We start from the raw sequence: 13,385 nt of genomic DNA on the forward strand, positions 1-13,385 counted from the left end.
ACTTGTTCAGTAGGAATGATAAGTATCATAAACGTAGGCTTTTTTTTTTAATATTTTATTTATTCATTTGACAGAGATCACAGCAGAGAGAGAGGCAGGCAGAGAGAGAGGGGGAAGCAGGCTCCCTTCAATAGGCTTTTTTATTTTGCTTTCCTTCTAACTTATTTCTTAGAGGTCATTTTATAATTTTTTTAAAGATTTTTATTTATTTACTTGACAGACAGAGATCACAAGTAGGCAGGCAGGGAGAAAGGAGGAAGCTGAGCAGAGAGCCCGATTGCTGGGCTCAATGCGGGACTCGATCCCATGCTGGGCTCGATGCAGGGCTTGATGTGGGGGCTCAATGCGAGGCTCCCAGGACCCTGGCATCAAGACCTGAGCCGAAAGCAGAGGCTTTAACCCACTGAGCCACCCAGGCACCCCTTCTTAAAGGTCATTTTAGTAAAAGTAGGGTCCCACTTGTGTGTGTTCTCTGGTCATGCTGCAGAGCATCCTCTGTCCTTCAGTGGTTGAAACTGGTTTTTAGCTGCTTGGGGCTTGCCTCTAGACAGCCCTCTCCCCTGCACACATTTGGAATGAGTAAGAGACTGGTTAAAAATGACGTGCTTTTTATTATGGAAATTGTCGAACATACAGAAATGTTGAAGGAATAGTGTAGGGAGTTCCTGCATTTCCTCTGTGGAGGAGGGTGTTACCATTTTAGCATCGATGAGGAGTTGCTGACATTCTCCCTTATTTGCTTTATTGTATACATATATATTTTTTCTTTTGCTGAATTACTGAAAAGGAAGTTAGAAAAATCATGACACTATACTCCAAAAAATTTTCAGCAGACTTATCTAAGAATAAGCATTCTCATTATATAGCCATGATGTCATTGTTCGAACTAAGAAAATGAAGAATTCCGTAATATCTAAAATCCATATCTTATTTAAGTTTACCTAATTGTCTGAAGAAATGTCTTTTATACCTATATTTTTTTTCTTTTTAAATCTGGGTCCTAATAGGATTTACCCATTATATTAACTTTTTTTTTTCTTTTTTTTAAGTTCTTTTAATCTAGGAATGAGCCCCCTCTTCTTTCCATTCCTCGGCAACTTTAAGTCTGATGCTGTCTGTAGGTTTTTCACAGATGCTCTTCTGTTCCTGCTTTGTCCAGAATTTTGACCAGGAGTGCGTGTTGGCTATTAGGAGATTCTTTTTTCCCTATTTATTGAGCTAATCATATGGCTTCTAAGTTTTCATTCCTGGAATAAAACCTGCTTGGTCATGGAGTATTATCCTTTTTATATGTTGTTTAATTAGATTTGATGAAATTCTGTTAAGAATTTTTATATCTACATCATGGGAAAAATTGGCCTGTAACTTTCTTATAATATCTTTGCCAGGCTTTGGAATCAAAGTGATGCCGGCTTCATAGAATGAGATTAGGAGTATTTCCTCCTTTTCAGTTTTCAGGAAGTATGTAGAATTTTAAGTATTTTTCCTGTAAATGTTTGAGATTATTCACCAGTTCATTTTTTATGGGAAGGTTTTTAACTACGAATTGATTTTTTTAGAAACGGAAACAGAGTTTTTTAGGTATGTGATTCTTGATTGGAGCTTGGGTATGTTGTGTTTTTCATGGTATTTGTCCATTTTGTCTATGTTTTCAAATTTATAGGTATAAATTTGTAGTATTCTCTATAGCTGTCCTTTTACTAGCTATAAAATATGTAGTGATGTCACCTCACTCGTGTTGGTAATTTCTGTTTTCTTTCTTTTGCCCATGGTCAACTTAGTCAATTTATTATTTTCATTTTCTTTTGGTTTCACTGATTTCTCTCTCCTTATGTTTCTTATTTCACTGATTACAGCTCATGTATTTATTCCCTCTCTTTTGCGTACTTGAAGTTACATTTGTTCTTTTTCTGTTTTTTTAAGCTGGAAACAGCTTATTGATTTGAGAACTTTTTTCTGATAATAGGCATTTAGTGCTCTAAATTTTCCTCTTAAGTTTTAATGTTTTAACAACATTTCGCAGATTCTGATGTTAGGTTTTCATTTTCATTTAGTGTAAAATTCTTTATAATTTCCTTTTGATTTCTTCTTTATCCCATGGGTTATTCTGAAGTGTGTTAGTTTTCCAATTTTGTGGTATTTTCTGTTACTCATTTAAAAAAAAATTTTTTTTTAATAATTTTTTTTAATTTTATTTATTTGACAGAGAGAAACTAGGCAGAGAGGCAGAGAGAGAGGAGGAAGCAGGCTCCCTGCAGAGCAGAGAGCCTGATGCGGGGCTCGATCCCAAGACCCTGGGATCATGACCTGAGCCGAAGGCAGAGGCTTTAACCCACTGAGCCACCCAGGCGCTCCCTGTTACTCATTTTTAACTTAATTCTTTTGTGGTCTTTATAGTACTTGAATTTTTTAGTATCTGTTGAAGCTTGTTTTTGCCCAGTATATGGTCTATGTTGGTACATATTCTGTAAAAAATGAAAAAAAAAATGTTTGCTGTTGATTAGAGTGTTCTATAAATGTCAATTATATCAAGTTGGTTGATGGTGTATTCAAATCATCCATAGCTTTACTGCTTTTGTATCTGTTTTTTCTATTAACTTTTGAGGAAAGAAGCACAGATATCTTATGTGATCCCAGGTGTGTCTTTATTATTGTTCTGTGAATGAATTACATATTACCACACCTTCCTTTTTTTTTTAAAGATTGATTGATTGGATTGATTTGACAGACAGAGATCACAAGCAGGCAGAGAGAGAGGAGGAAGTAATCTCCCTGCTGAGCAGAGAGCCCTATCTGGGGCTCTATCCCAGGACCCTGTGGTCATGACCTGAGCCGAAGGCAGAGGCTTAACCCACTGAGCCACCCAGGCACCCCCACACCTTCCTGTTTTAAGACTGCATGTGTTGGAGTTGATTCTCCAGTTTTTCTTTAGACCTTTTGATAGCCTTCGGTGGCTGTAGAGACAACCTCCCCACCAGAGGCCTGAGAAGCTAGTGTTGGTCCAAAAGAAATGAGTACTTTATATAGTATCTTTATTAGAAAATAAAGACTTTGCTGAAAATTGTTCCAAACTATTTTGTATGACAGTGTTCTGAATTTTTGATTCACTCAAATTGACCCTATTTTTGGCTCCGCAAGGGAAAGAAGAGTCATCTGTATCTTTGGCCAACAATTTCTAACACAGCTAAGAAGGATAGTTTTAGAATTGCCTTCTTTGGAGCCTTGATAGTTGGAGTAGAGCTTTAGCTACAGTTTTCTTCAGTGTACTGGAGGGATAGGAGTTGAAGAAGAAATCAGCATGTGAACTTAATTACTTAACAGTCAGTTTTTATTCTCTAGTATTTGCAGTCCAATCTAGTATTTATTTTTTAATAATCAGAGATAAACTTCTAAGTGATAAGTGCATGGTTTTTATATTGAATAATACAAATATTGAAGTACAAGCGTGTCAGCCGAACCCCAAGGCATGGTTAATTCTCAGGTGCTTGATCCTTTCTGGTACTCTGCCTGATGCCATGAGCAGGATCTGTGGGTAGCACTGTTGATAAATTCCTGTAGTGCCTGTTGGTTAAACAGCATTAGGAGATGTCCTTACCTCTTCTGTGACTGTTCTTAAGATTCCTTGTGTGTTAGGCAGTGTTGTCAGCCATGGAGTGTCCATTGCTAGCAGCCATTGCGGCGCACGCTGTTATCTCAAGGAATTGGAGAATTCATTGGGAGAGTTACTGGAGTGTCCTTTTTCTCTACTTCTGTGGGTGTTGGGCAGGTTGGTGTGGTTTGTTAGGGGGAGTCATAGTCTACCTTCTGGCAGCATGAATATTATTTACCCTTCTAAGGGAAGAGGTTGAAAAATGGTCAGAAGAGGGGCACCTGCGTGGCTCAGTGGGTTAAGCCTCTGCCTTCCGCTCGGGTCATGATCTCAGGATGCTGGGATGGAGCCCCACACCTGGGAATCTCTGTTCAGCAGGGAGCCTGCTTCCCCCTCTCTCTCTGCCTGCCTCTCTGCCTACTTGTGATCTCTGTCAGATAAATAAATAAAATCTTTTAAAAAAATGGTCAGAAGAGAATTTTTTTCTATGGATTTGGTTGTTAGAGTAGGAGAATATATGGAATACTGGTTTGAAATTCTGTCATATTTTCAAAATAAAAAGATAAGTGTTTAGTACTTTTTATTGTTTTTATATTTGTATTAAAAATTGCTTCTTTACCCCATCTTGTTTTAGTTGGCCTGCTTTTAGGTATATTATTGTTATTGTTATTATTATTATTTATTATTATTTTTAATCCTCTGCTAGGTACATCATTCTTAGCTCATCTGTGGGCTCTTGAGATACCGGGACTAAACTAGTAATTTCTTTTGTTCAACTTTCAGAGTCTTACTGCGAAAAGGAGTAGCTGTGCTTACACTGTGATTATATAGGAACTGGTGCTCTTCTGGTTGTTGGAGAATCCAAGTCTGAAATATACCATAATGATTCAAATTTCTTCTCTTTATGCATAATTCAATTATTTTTAAATTTAGAGACTTCAATATTGGGAATAATATGCAATTAAGTAGTAAATAGCTTTTAATTAAGCTCTCAAGTGTTCCCCAAATACTAAGACCAGGAAATAGTCCTGCAGTTGTTAAAAATGAAATACATTTCTTCCTGGTAGACAGAGCATGGACTTCAGAATCTGACACAGTTTCTAGCCCTGACCCTCTTACTGTCTCAGAGACTTGTGCCCACTTCAGCAGTATAGCAATCACACCATCGGCTTTGTGGGGTGATTGTAAGAAATGACATAGACCTCGGTATTTCCTAAATACTTTGTGTTATGAAACGTGACTTGGTGTTTTTTTTTTGTTGTTGTTTCTTTCTTTCTTTCTTTGTTTTTGAAGAAATTATTTCATGAGCAAATATGTCTGGGATTTGCAGGTTGCTCTTTTCTCTTTGAGGTCCCACTGTGTGTTAAGACATTGGGCTCTTTGAACCCCTTGGTCAGGAAATCTGCTTTGCTTTGTTGAACTTCAAATTTCCCCAAAAGGACTTCTCCTCCCTTCTTCTTCCCACCCCCACCTTGGAATGCCTGCACCATATTGTAGTTTCCTTTCCTTTCTTGGAATCTGGTTTTGAAAATAAAGTGCCGAGCACAGTGCCCCTAATTTGTACTTGGAAATTTATAGGTTTTTTCCTCCTCCTTTCCAGTGTTAATTTTAATGGTTCAAAACTTATATTGTGGGACGCCTGGGTGGCTCATTTGGTTAAGCAGCTGCCTTCGGCTTGGGTCATGATCCCAGGGTTCTGGGATCGAGTCCCACATTGGGCTCCTTGCTCGGCAGGGAGCCTGCTTCTCCCTCTGCCTCTGCCTGCCTCTCTATCTGCCTGTGCTCACTTGCTCTCTCTCCCTCTGTCTCTGACAAATAAATAAATAAAATCTTTAAAAAAAAAAACTTCTATTGTAAACTCAGAGCCCAGTTCAATTTTAGTTTATTTTTTCTTCCAATTTTATTGAGATGTATTTAATAATCAGCACTGTATAAGCTTAGTATGACTTGACATATGTATTTATTGTGAAATGATTACTACAGTGAGTTTAGTCACCTTCTTTTCATCCATTTAATAATTTGCCATATTCTTAATTTATTATTTTTTAGCTCATATCTTATACCCAGAATATTGTTAAAGACTTCGGTATTAAGATCTGAGAAATGTTGATATAGTGGGAGGAGAGTAAGAAACTCAGTATCTGGTCAGATTCCTGCTTCAATTCCATTGAGTAACAGTTTAAAAATTAATAAACATTTGTAGTGTTATTTGAAGTTTATTCCTAGCCCTCTGAAAGATACTGAGATATGTTAAAAGATGTGGCTTGAATACTTCTGCACCTGCTTTGAGCCTCTGAACACGAACTATCCAAGTCTTTCTTGAGTGATTTGTAAGAATTCTGTAGATTTAAAAAATGAGAGATAACAACATTGCAGTAAAAAAGCAGATGTTAAAAGAATAAGAAGTAGGAAAGCATTGTTTGTTTTAGTAAAAAAATTAAGATAGATAAAAAGGAATAAAAGTAATTTTATACCCAGAGATGTTTGTTGCTAACATCTTTTTTTTTAAATCTTATTTTTAAAGATTTTATTTATTTACTTGACAGAGATCACAAGTAGGCAGAGAGGCAGGCAGAGAGAGAGATGGGGAGACAGGCTCCCTGCTGAGCAGAGAGTCCCATGCAGGGCTCTATCCCAGGACCCTGGAATCATGACCTGAGCCGAAGGCAGAGGCTTAACCCACTGAGCCACCCAGGCGCCCCTGTTGCTAACATTTTATCCTCCTAGATTTTTCCTAGTGTGTTTCGCAAAAATGGTAATCACATTCTACACGCTACTTTTTAGCCTGCTTATTTTACTTCCAAATGCAAAGTAAAGGTCTTTTAATGCTAGACATCTATGAAAGCACCTTTACCTTTCCCAAGTATCTGCCTCAACAGGGTGTCCTCTCTCTCTCTCCAGCCTGTTTCTCAGCAGGGCTTTTGAGGTTGGATGAAGTATGGGGAGATGAGCAAGCTCTGTTGGAGGGTAAACTGCTGTACATTATATGATTCCTTATTGGTTATGCGTAAACTATTGGTGTATGCAAAACGAGGTAGAGTACACATCTTTTATTTTGTTGAGTTATGTTCTATTGACCCAAAAAGATTTGTGTTGAATTTATTGCTTAAAAGAGAAGACAATGACTTGTGGAAAGGTGGCAATCTGGTGTGTGCATATTATGTATACCTAGACTTAAATATAAACCCGAAATTATTGTTATGGAGTACTGAATGGCTTGTTGTCTTTCTGAGTTAAATCAGAATGAACAGAAAGCATAATAGGAACGCAAAGGACATTTTTGTCTTGATGAAAGATATTTTTGAGAAAAATGTTTAATTATTAAACATACCTTTATCTGATTTTATTGTTTAGAGCTTTCTTAAATGGTATCAAGAACTGACTGAAGGGGGTACCTGGTTGGCTCTCTCAGTAGAGCATGTAAGTCTTGATCTCGGGGTCTTGAGTTCAAGCCCTAGGTTGGATATAAAGATTACTTAAAAATAAATAAAATCTTGAAGAAAAACTGACACAAAGGAAGAGATTTTATTACTATTTCTCTGAAATTAAAAAAAATTTTTTTAATAAAAGGTGGCTACCATCCGGTGAAAATTGGAGACCTCTTCAATGGCCGATACCATGTCATTAGGAAGCTAGGATGGGGACACTTCTCAACCGTCTGGCTGTGCTGGGATATGCAGTAAGTGTACTTTGTCATTTGTGCATTTGATTTCTGGTCTGGTTCAACATTATCATCAGGTATGGCTGAGGAGCACACCTACTTCTGTTGTGGTGTGTATAGTACTTAGCACAGGCCTGCCTCACCCAGCTAGACACCACCCTGCACGGCCCCGCTCCCCGTAAGAAGTTCACTTGTGTGTTATCTTAATATATTAACTTTTTCTGCTTTTATATCTGAAGCTTGTTTATTGAAATGGTATTATGTCAAACATACTGTTCTTGTGGTAATTCATCCACATCAGAAAAATATTCACATGTAAAATAATAATGTAGAGGCCTTTAAAACCTGTGGTTTCTGACTTGCTTGTAAAAAGTCATGACCCCATAGTTTGAAACCAAGCTCCTACCCAGGACACACACACAGATGGTGTGTATGTGTGTGTAATAAAACACAGGTGTTATAAAATAAGAATTACCCTTAATCTGTATGATGAACTCTGACATTTTTCTAGTCCACTTTACTTTTATTAGGTAAGCAAAAAAGCAAAAAAGAAATTGTTTTGATCCATTAGCCTATTGCTTAATTGTGGCCACACAGTTTGAAGAGTACTATTTTAAAGGGAAGGTTATTAGAAGTTTCTATTTATTGAATCGATTTTATTATAATGATAACTTTTGCTGACAATGTTAAATTTTTTTTAAGGGGGAAAAGATTTGTTGCAATGAAAGTTGTAAAGAGTGCCCAGCATTATACAGAGACAGCCTTGGATGAAATAAAATTACTCAAATGTGTAAGTACGGCAAAAATGTGAATAATGCAAGAAGAATTAATGACTTAAAATTTTACAGAAGGATTTTTATGTTCAAATACTGAATCTTTTATTTTTAAAAACATTACTTTTGCTAAAATGCTTTTGGTTGGTTATAATGGAAACAACTTTCAGTCCTAAATAGTTCTGTTCTTGAATTCATTTTTCTTTCCGTAGGTTCGAGAAAGTGATCCCACTGACCCAAATAAAGACATGGTAGTACAGTTAATTGATGACTTCAAGATTTCAGGCATGAATGGAATACGTATCCTTATTGACAGTTCCTTTTCTTCCTAATGATTTTTTACTTTTAAAATATGGAAATATTTTAAGCTTATTTAAACCTCTGTTTGCTGTATCAGTGTCCACATAAAGCCTCTAATATCATTGCAGATTGTTATAAAATGGTATGCCAAAAAAACTCCCCAGCTGCCACCAGTCCATTTCATGTCTGGTGTCATCTCTCTGAGGTTGTATAACATCTTAAGCATCCTTACTGCACAGGTACTGGGCTCTTTAGGTAGACAGTCCCTCTACCTTCACTACCAAGCTAGGGAGGGCCTTGTATATGTGTAAGGGGAGAGCAGAGAAAGATGGGTTATAGTCATCTTTACAGACTACAGGGAGCAAAAGATCAGTGTGTCAGTAGCCAGGGTCGTCATCTTACCATATTTGGATCAGATCCATCATTTCCGTATTTGACCTGGTCAAACTCCAAAAGCCCAAGGACAAACCTTCTCCCACTTCAGATCCCAGAATGGCACCCTGTTTATGCATCTCCTAAGCTTTAATCCTTGGGGAGCCACTTCCTTCATACCCTGTATGTCTGAGGGAGGTTCTGTGTTTCCTCTAGAGATTGGACTAGAAGCTACTACTAGTAAGTACCAATGCCTGCTAATGTCACCTTGACCTTTGCCTCAAGATTATTTTTGCTAGTTGATGAGTGCATTTTTCCCCACTTGAAAAAAAGAAAAGAAAAGAAAAGATTTATTTATGTTTTGAGCAAGTTTAAGAGTGAAGGGGGACAGAGAGAGAATCTCATGCAGGACTCCCCACTGAGCACAGAGCCTGATGCAGGGCTCCGTCTCAAGACCCGGAGATCACGACCTCATCCAAAGTCAAGAGTCACACGGTCAGCCAACCGAGTCACTCAGGTGCCAGGCCCCCCCACCCCACCTCCACAGACAGAAAGAGCTGCTCCTCTGACCAGTCTCCTGCTGAATCTGTTTGTTTATGGGCAGGCAGGGCAGCCCCTCTTCTTTGGATCAGTTCTGTAAGGCAGCTTATTGGGATAGCTGACAGGATTTCTTTGGAGAAACTACCTGATATATAGGTAAATGGAGTGTTTGGGGTGTATATATTCCAATGGCTGTTTTTACCATTAAATAGGATGCTAGGAAACCATTATAATCCAGGTTGTCAGCGCTTTGAAGAAGAATTTAGGTCATAATTTAGAAATCTTGGCCTTTGATTCTGTCTTTTACTAATGCTAATCCTTAGTTTGCCTTTTTTTATAATGATTTGGGAAATAGTAAGAAACTTCTGGCTTTAGATTTACCTATGCATAAGTCTATAATGTTCTCCACTGTAGAAATGTTTTCTTTTTAAAATTTTCATTAAAAATATTTAAAGCAGCAGTTACTGTGATAATGTGATTGTGATTTTGATATTGTAGAAAATATTAAATCAACTAACCTGCTTTAATAATCTATCTGTAGGCTTCCAGGGACGAACGATGTACTTCAAGAAGTTTCAGAGCCATTTTAAATCTTCCTGTATGAATAACATGAATGTGTTTGTATGATGGACTTGGGTGGGTCACAGTCCCAGAAAGTCTGCAGCGGACTAGATTTTTTTTTTTTTAATGTTTTTTTAAAAGATTTTATTTATTTCTTTGACAGATAGAGATCACAAGTAGGCAGAGAGGCAGGCAGAGAGAGAGAGAGGGAAGCAGGCTCCCCGTCGAGCAGAGAGCCCAATGTGGGGCTCGATCCCAGGACCCTGGGAACATGACCTGAGCCGAAGGCAGAGGCTTTAACCCACTGAGCCACCCAGGTGCCCCTTGGACTAGATTTCTATTAAAAAAAGAAAAAAAAAACAAGAGGAGCGCCTGGGTGGCTCAGTCGTTGGGCACCTGCCTTTGGCTCAGGTCATGATCTCAGGGTTCTGGGATTGAGTCCCATATGGGGCTCCCTGCTTGGCGGGAAGCCTGCTTTTCCCTCTCCTACTCCCCCTGCTTGTGTTCCCTCTCTCGGTGTGTCTTTCTCTATCAGATAAATAAATAAAATCTTTAAAACAACAAGAAACACAACACCTCAGATTCCATAGATTTAATTCCTGTAAGTAGATCTTTTTAAAAATTTATTTTATTTATTTATTTGAGAGAATGAGAGAGAGAGAGCGCATGAAAGCAGGGAGGGTCAGAGGGAGAAGCAGACTCCCTCCTGAGCAGGGAGCTGGATGCTGGACTTGATCCTGGGGCTGCAGGATCATAACCTGAGCCAAAGTCAGTCGCTTAACCAACTGAGCCACACAGGTGCCCCTGTAAGTGGGTCTTAAGTGCCATGTCTTATATTGCGATCCTATGTTATTGAAAACTGCCTAGAGTATTAAAGTTGATCTGGTTCTGCAATGAAGGATACTATTGAAGGAAAAGATTAAGTATCTTCACTGTGTTTTTTCTATTTCTATTTTATAAAGTGTTTCATGGATTGGAATTAAGTGTCCCCCTTGATTGCCTAAAGACAGAGTTTTTTGGGTCCCCCCCCCCGTTAGTTTTTATGAGGTTTCAGCCTTGCTCACTTTCATTATGACTGATGATCAGGGAGGGAATTGAAATGAGCAAGAGTGCAGGGAGGTGTGGGTTTATGTCATGGCCAGGCCACCTTGGGACTGTGTGATGCCAGAAAGCTCTTCCCGCTCCTGGGCCACTTCTGTGTGGGGCTAGGCACATTGTTTGACGAGCATACATTGAGAAACATAGGAGATAGAAGTACTTAGGAAATGTTAGATCTATTTATTTTGGTGAGAAACAGCACATGACCACTATTGATAGTAGTAACATTGCATTTTAAAGTGGTTTTTGTTTTTGTTTTTTAAGAGAGAGTGCAGGTATGCACAAGCAGGAGGAGGGGCAGAATGGGATGGAGAGGGAGAGGAAGAATCCTAAGCAGTTTCCGTGCTGAGCATGGAGCCCCATGTAGGGCTCGATCTCACAACCCTGAGATCATGACCTGAACCAAAACCAAGGGTCAGACACTTAACCGACTATGTCACCCAGGTTCCCATGATGTTGTATTTTATAAAGAAAAAATTGCCAAGTGCCACAGAGTTGCTGCTTTGAGTAATTGCATCACTCCAGGAAATGTATCTGGATGATCCTTTACCATGTCCCAGATGTCTGCATGGTCTTCGAAGTACTTGGCCACCATCTCCTCAAGTGGATCATCAAGTCCAACTACCAAGGCCTCCCAGTTCGTTGTGTGAAGAGTATCATTCGGCAGGTGAGCATGTGAGGGCAGTCCCCATCCTCTAGTTCCTAACTGGCTCGACTTTCAATGAAAGCTCCTGTTCTTATATAAATATAATCCCTGTTTCATAAATACATATTTGAATAGTATAGTGTGTAACATGTTGAACTTGTTATGTCAACTTTATAGTCATGTGCCATCCTGTCTTGTACAGAGGACAGTAGTAAATGTCAGGCATGCATTTCTTTTGGTGTACTGACCTTTTTTTAAGGTAAGTGATACGGCATACTGAGAAATTAAATTGTTCTATCTAGTATCATTACTGTGAAGTGTCCCACTTAGTTCCTTAGAAAATAATTCAGAAGAAATAGATGATTTGTGTTCTTTTACTATTTCTATGTCTCTTTGGATGGAGGCTAAATGAAAGGTAATATAAGGAATGTTGAGGTTATATATGGAGTCTTATGTTAGATTTGTACTCTGTTCAGTTGCCTGGACAGAAGGAAACCTTTAGCTTGGGTCTGGTTCAGGGACGATGTTCCAGCAAAGATTGATAGAATGAAAGTCTACACAGATCTCCTAATTAGAAAATTTACCAGATTCAGTTTTTTGCATGGAATACATCAGTCTGTATTCCTCATTGCCCTTGTAGCCTACATTAGGAAAGTTGTGGATACGACTTATTCTGAATTACCTGTTCTGGTATCATGGACAATTGTCATGGACAATTCTGCAGAGTAAGTGATATATCAGGGGGTTTACTTGGTTTGCTCAAGAAAAGGGCTGGGTGATTTGGCGCCCATCCCTTGCCCGTTTAGGCCCAGAGCTTAAGCTAGTGCTTGGGGTTGGTGGGGGAGGTTTCTAGACCCAAAACACAGGCCTCCGTCTACAATTCTTACATAGGAAAAGAATCAGGGAATGATTCACAATTAAAGAGTTGTGAATTCAAGTGCTGGGCGCCTACAAAAGAACCTTCCGCAGATGGTATTTTCATACATGCACAGGACTAGGTTTTTAAACCCATTTTATGAAGATTTTGGAGCTTAAATTGGTTTGTGAAAGCATCTTGGATTTTGCTTTTGAAATTTATATAGATAGGATTGTTTAGTCAGCCTGAGTGTTGTCATTTATCTTTGTTTCTTTGCATTGCAAATTGGCAGCTTGTCTTTTAGCATTATAGATGTCCTGTGAAAGGAGAGGCCTGAGAGAGAAAGGCGCTTTGCCTTGGCTTATTCAGGGAAATCCTGTTCTGTGCACAGTATTATGTTGGGTACATGCACATGCCCGTTGTGGACTTGTGGCCAGCTCTCGATTAATAATACTGTCTGTTAGACAAACCATAAGTGACTCTTAATCTCACGAAACAAACTGTGGGTTGCTGGGGGGAGGGGCGTTGGGAGAAGGGCGGTAGGGTTATGGACATTGGGGAGGGTATGTGCTTTTGGGTAAATTGGAAGGGGAGGTGAACCATGAGAGACTATGGACTCTGAAAAACAATCTGAGGGGTTTGAAGTGGCGGGGGGGTGGGAGGTTGGGGTACCAGGTGGTGGGTATTATAGAGGGCACGGCTTGCATGGAGCACTGGGTGTGGTGAAAAAATAATGAATACTGTTTTTCTGAAAATAAATAAATTGGAAAAAAAAATAATACTGTCTGTTCCATTTTAGATTTTAGATAGTAGCATTTTAACTTATTATTTTAACATGACTAATATCTCAAACCAAAAAACAATTTCCCTTTAATGATGGCAATTAACCTTTATTGGAATTTCTTGATCCCTGAATGACACTTTGGTATCTATAGCGATTAGTGGCAACTCTGAACTCTAAAAAGTCATCTTGTTAAAACTCTGAAAAA

At 38.7% G+C, this 13,385-nt stretch overlaps 1 protein-coding gene across 3 annotated transcripts in view; it reads left to right on the forward strand.

Annotated features, from left to right (window-relative positions):
• SRPK2 (SRSF protein kinase 2) overlaps positions 1-13,385 on the forward strand; it is a 146,045-nt gene that overhangs the window by 93,925 nt on the left and 38,735 nt on the right. For all 3 annotated transcript variants that reach the window (XM_044245844.1, XM_044245845.1, XM_044245846.1), the window contains exons 3-6: positions 7,160-7,268; positions 7,953-8,040; positions 8,236-8,323; positions 11,455-11,561. In XM_044245844.1, the coding sequence (XP_044101779.1) occupies positions 7,160-7,268; positions 7,953-8,040; positions 8,236-8,323; positions 11,455-11,561 (392 nt within the window). The remainder of the gene's footprint in view (positions 1-7,159; positions 7,269-7,952; positions 8,041-8,235; positions 8,324-11,454; positions 11,562-13,385) is intronic.

This window comes from Neovison vison, chromosome 4 (genome assembly GCF_020171115.1).
Source record: "Neovison vison isolate M4711 chromosome 4, ASM_NN_V1, whole genome shotgun sequence".
Taxonomy (NCBI): Eukaryota; Metazoa; Chordata; class Mammalia; order Carnivora; family Mustelidae; genus Neogale; species Neogale vison.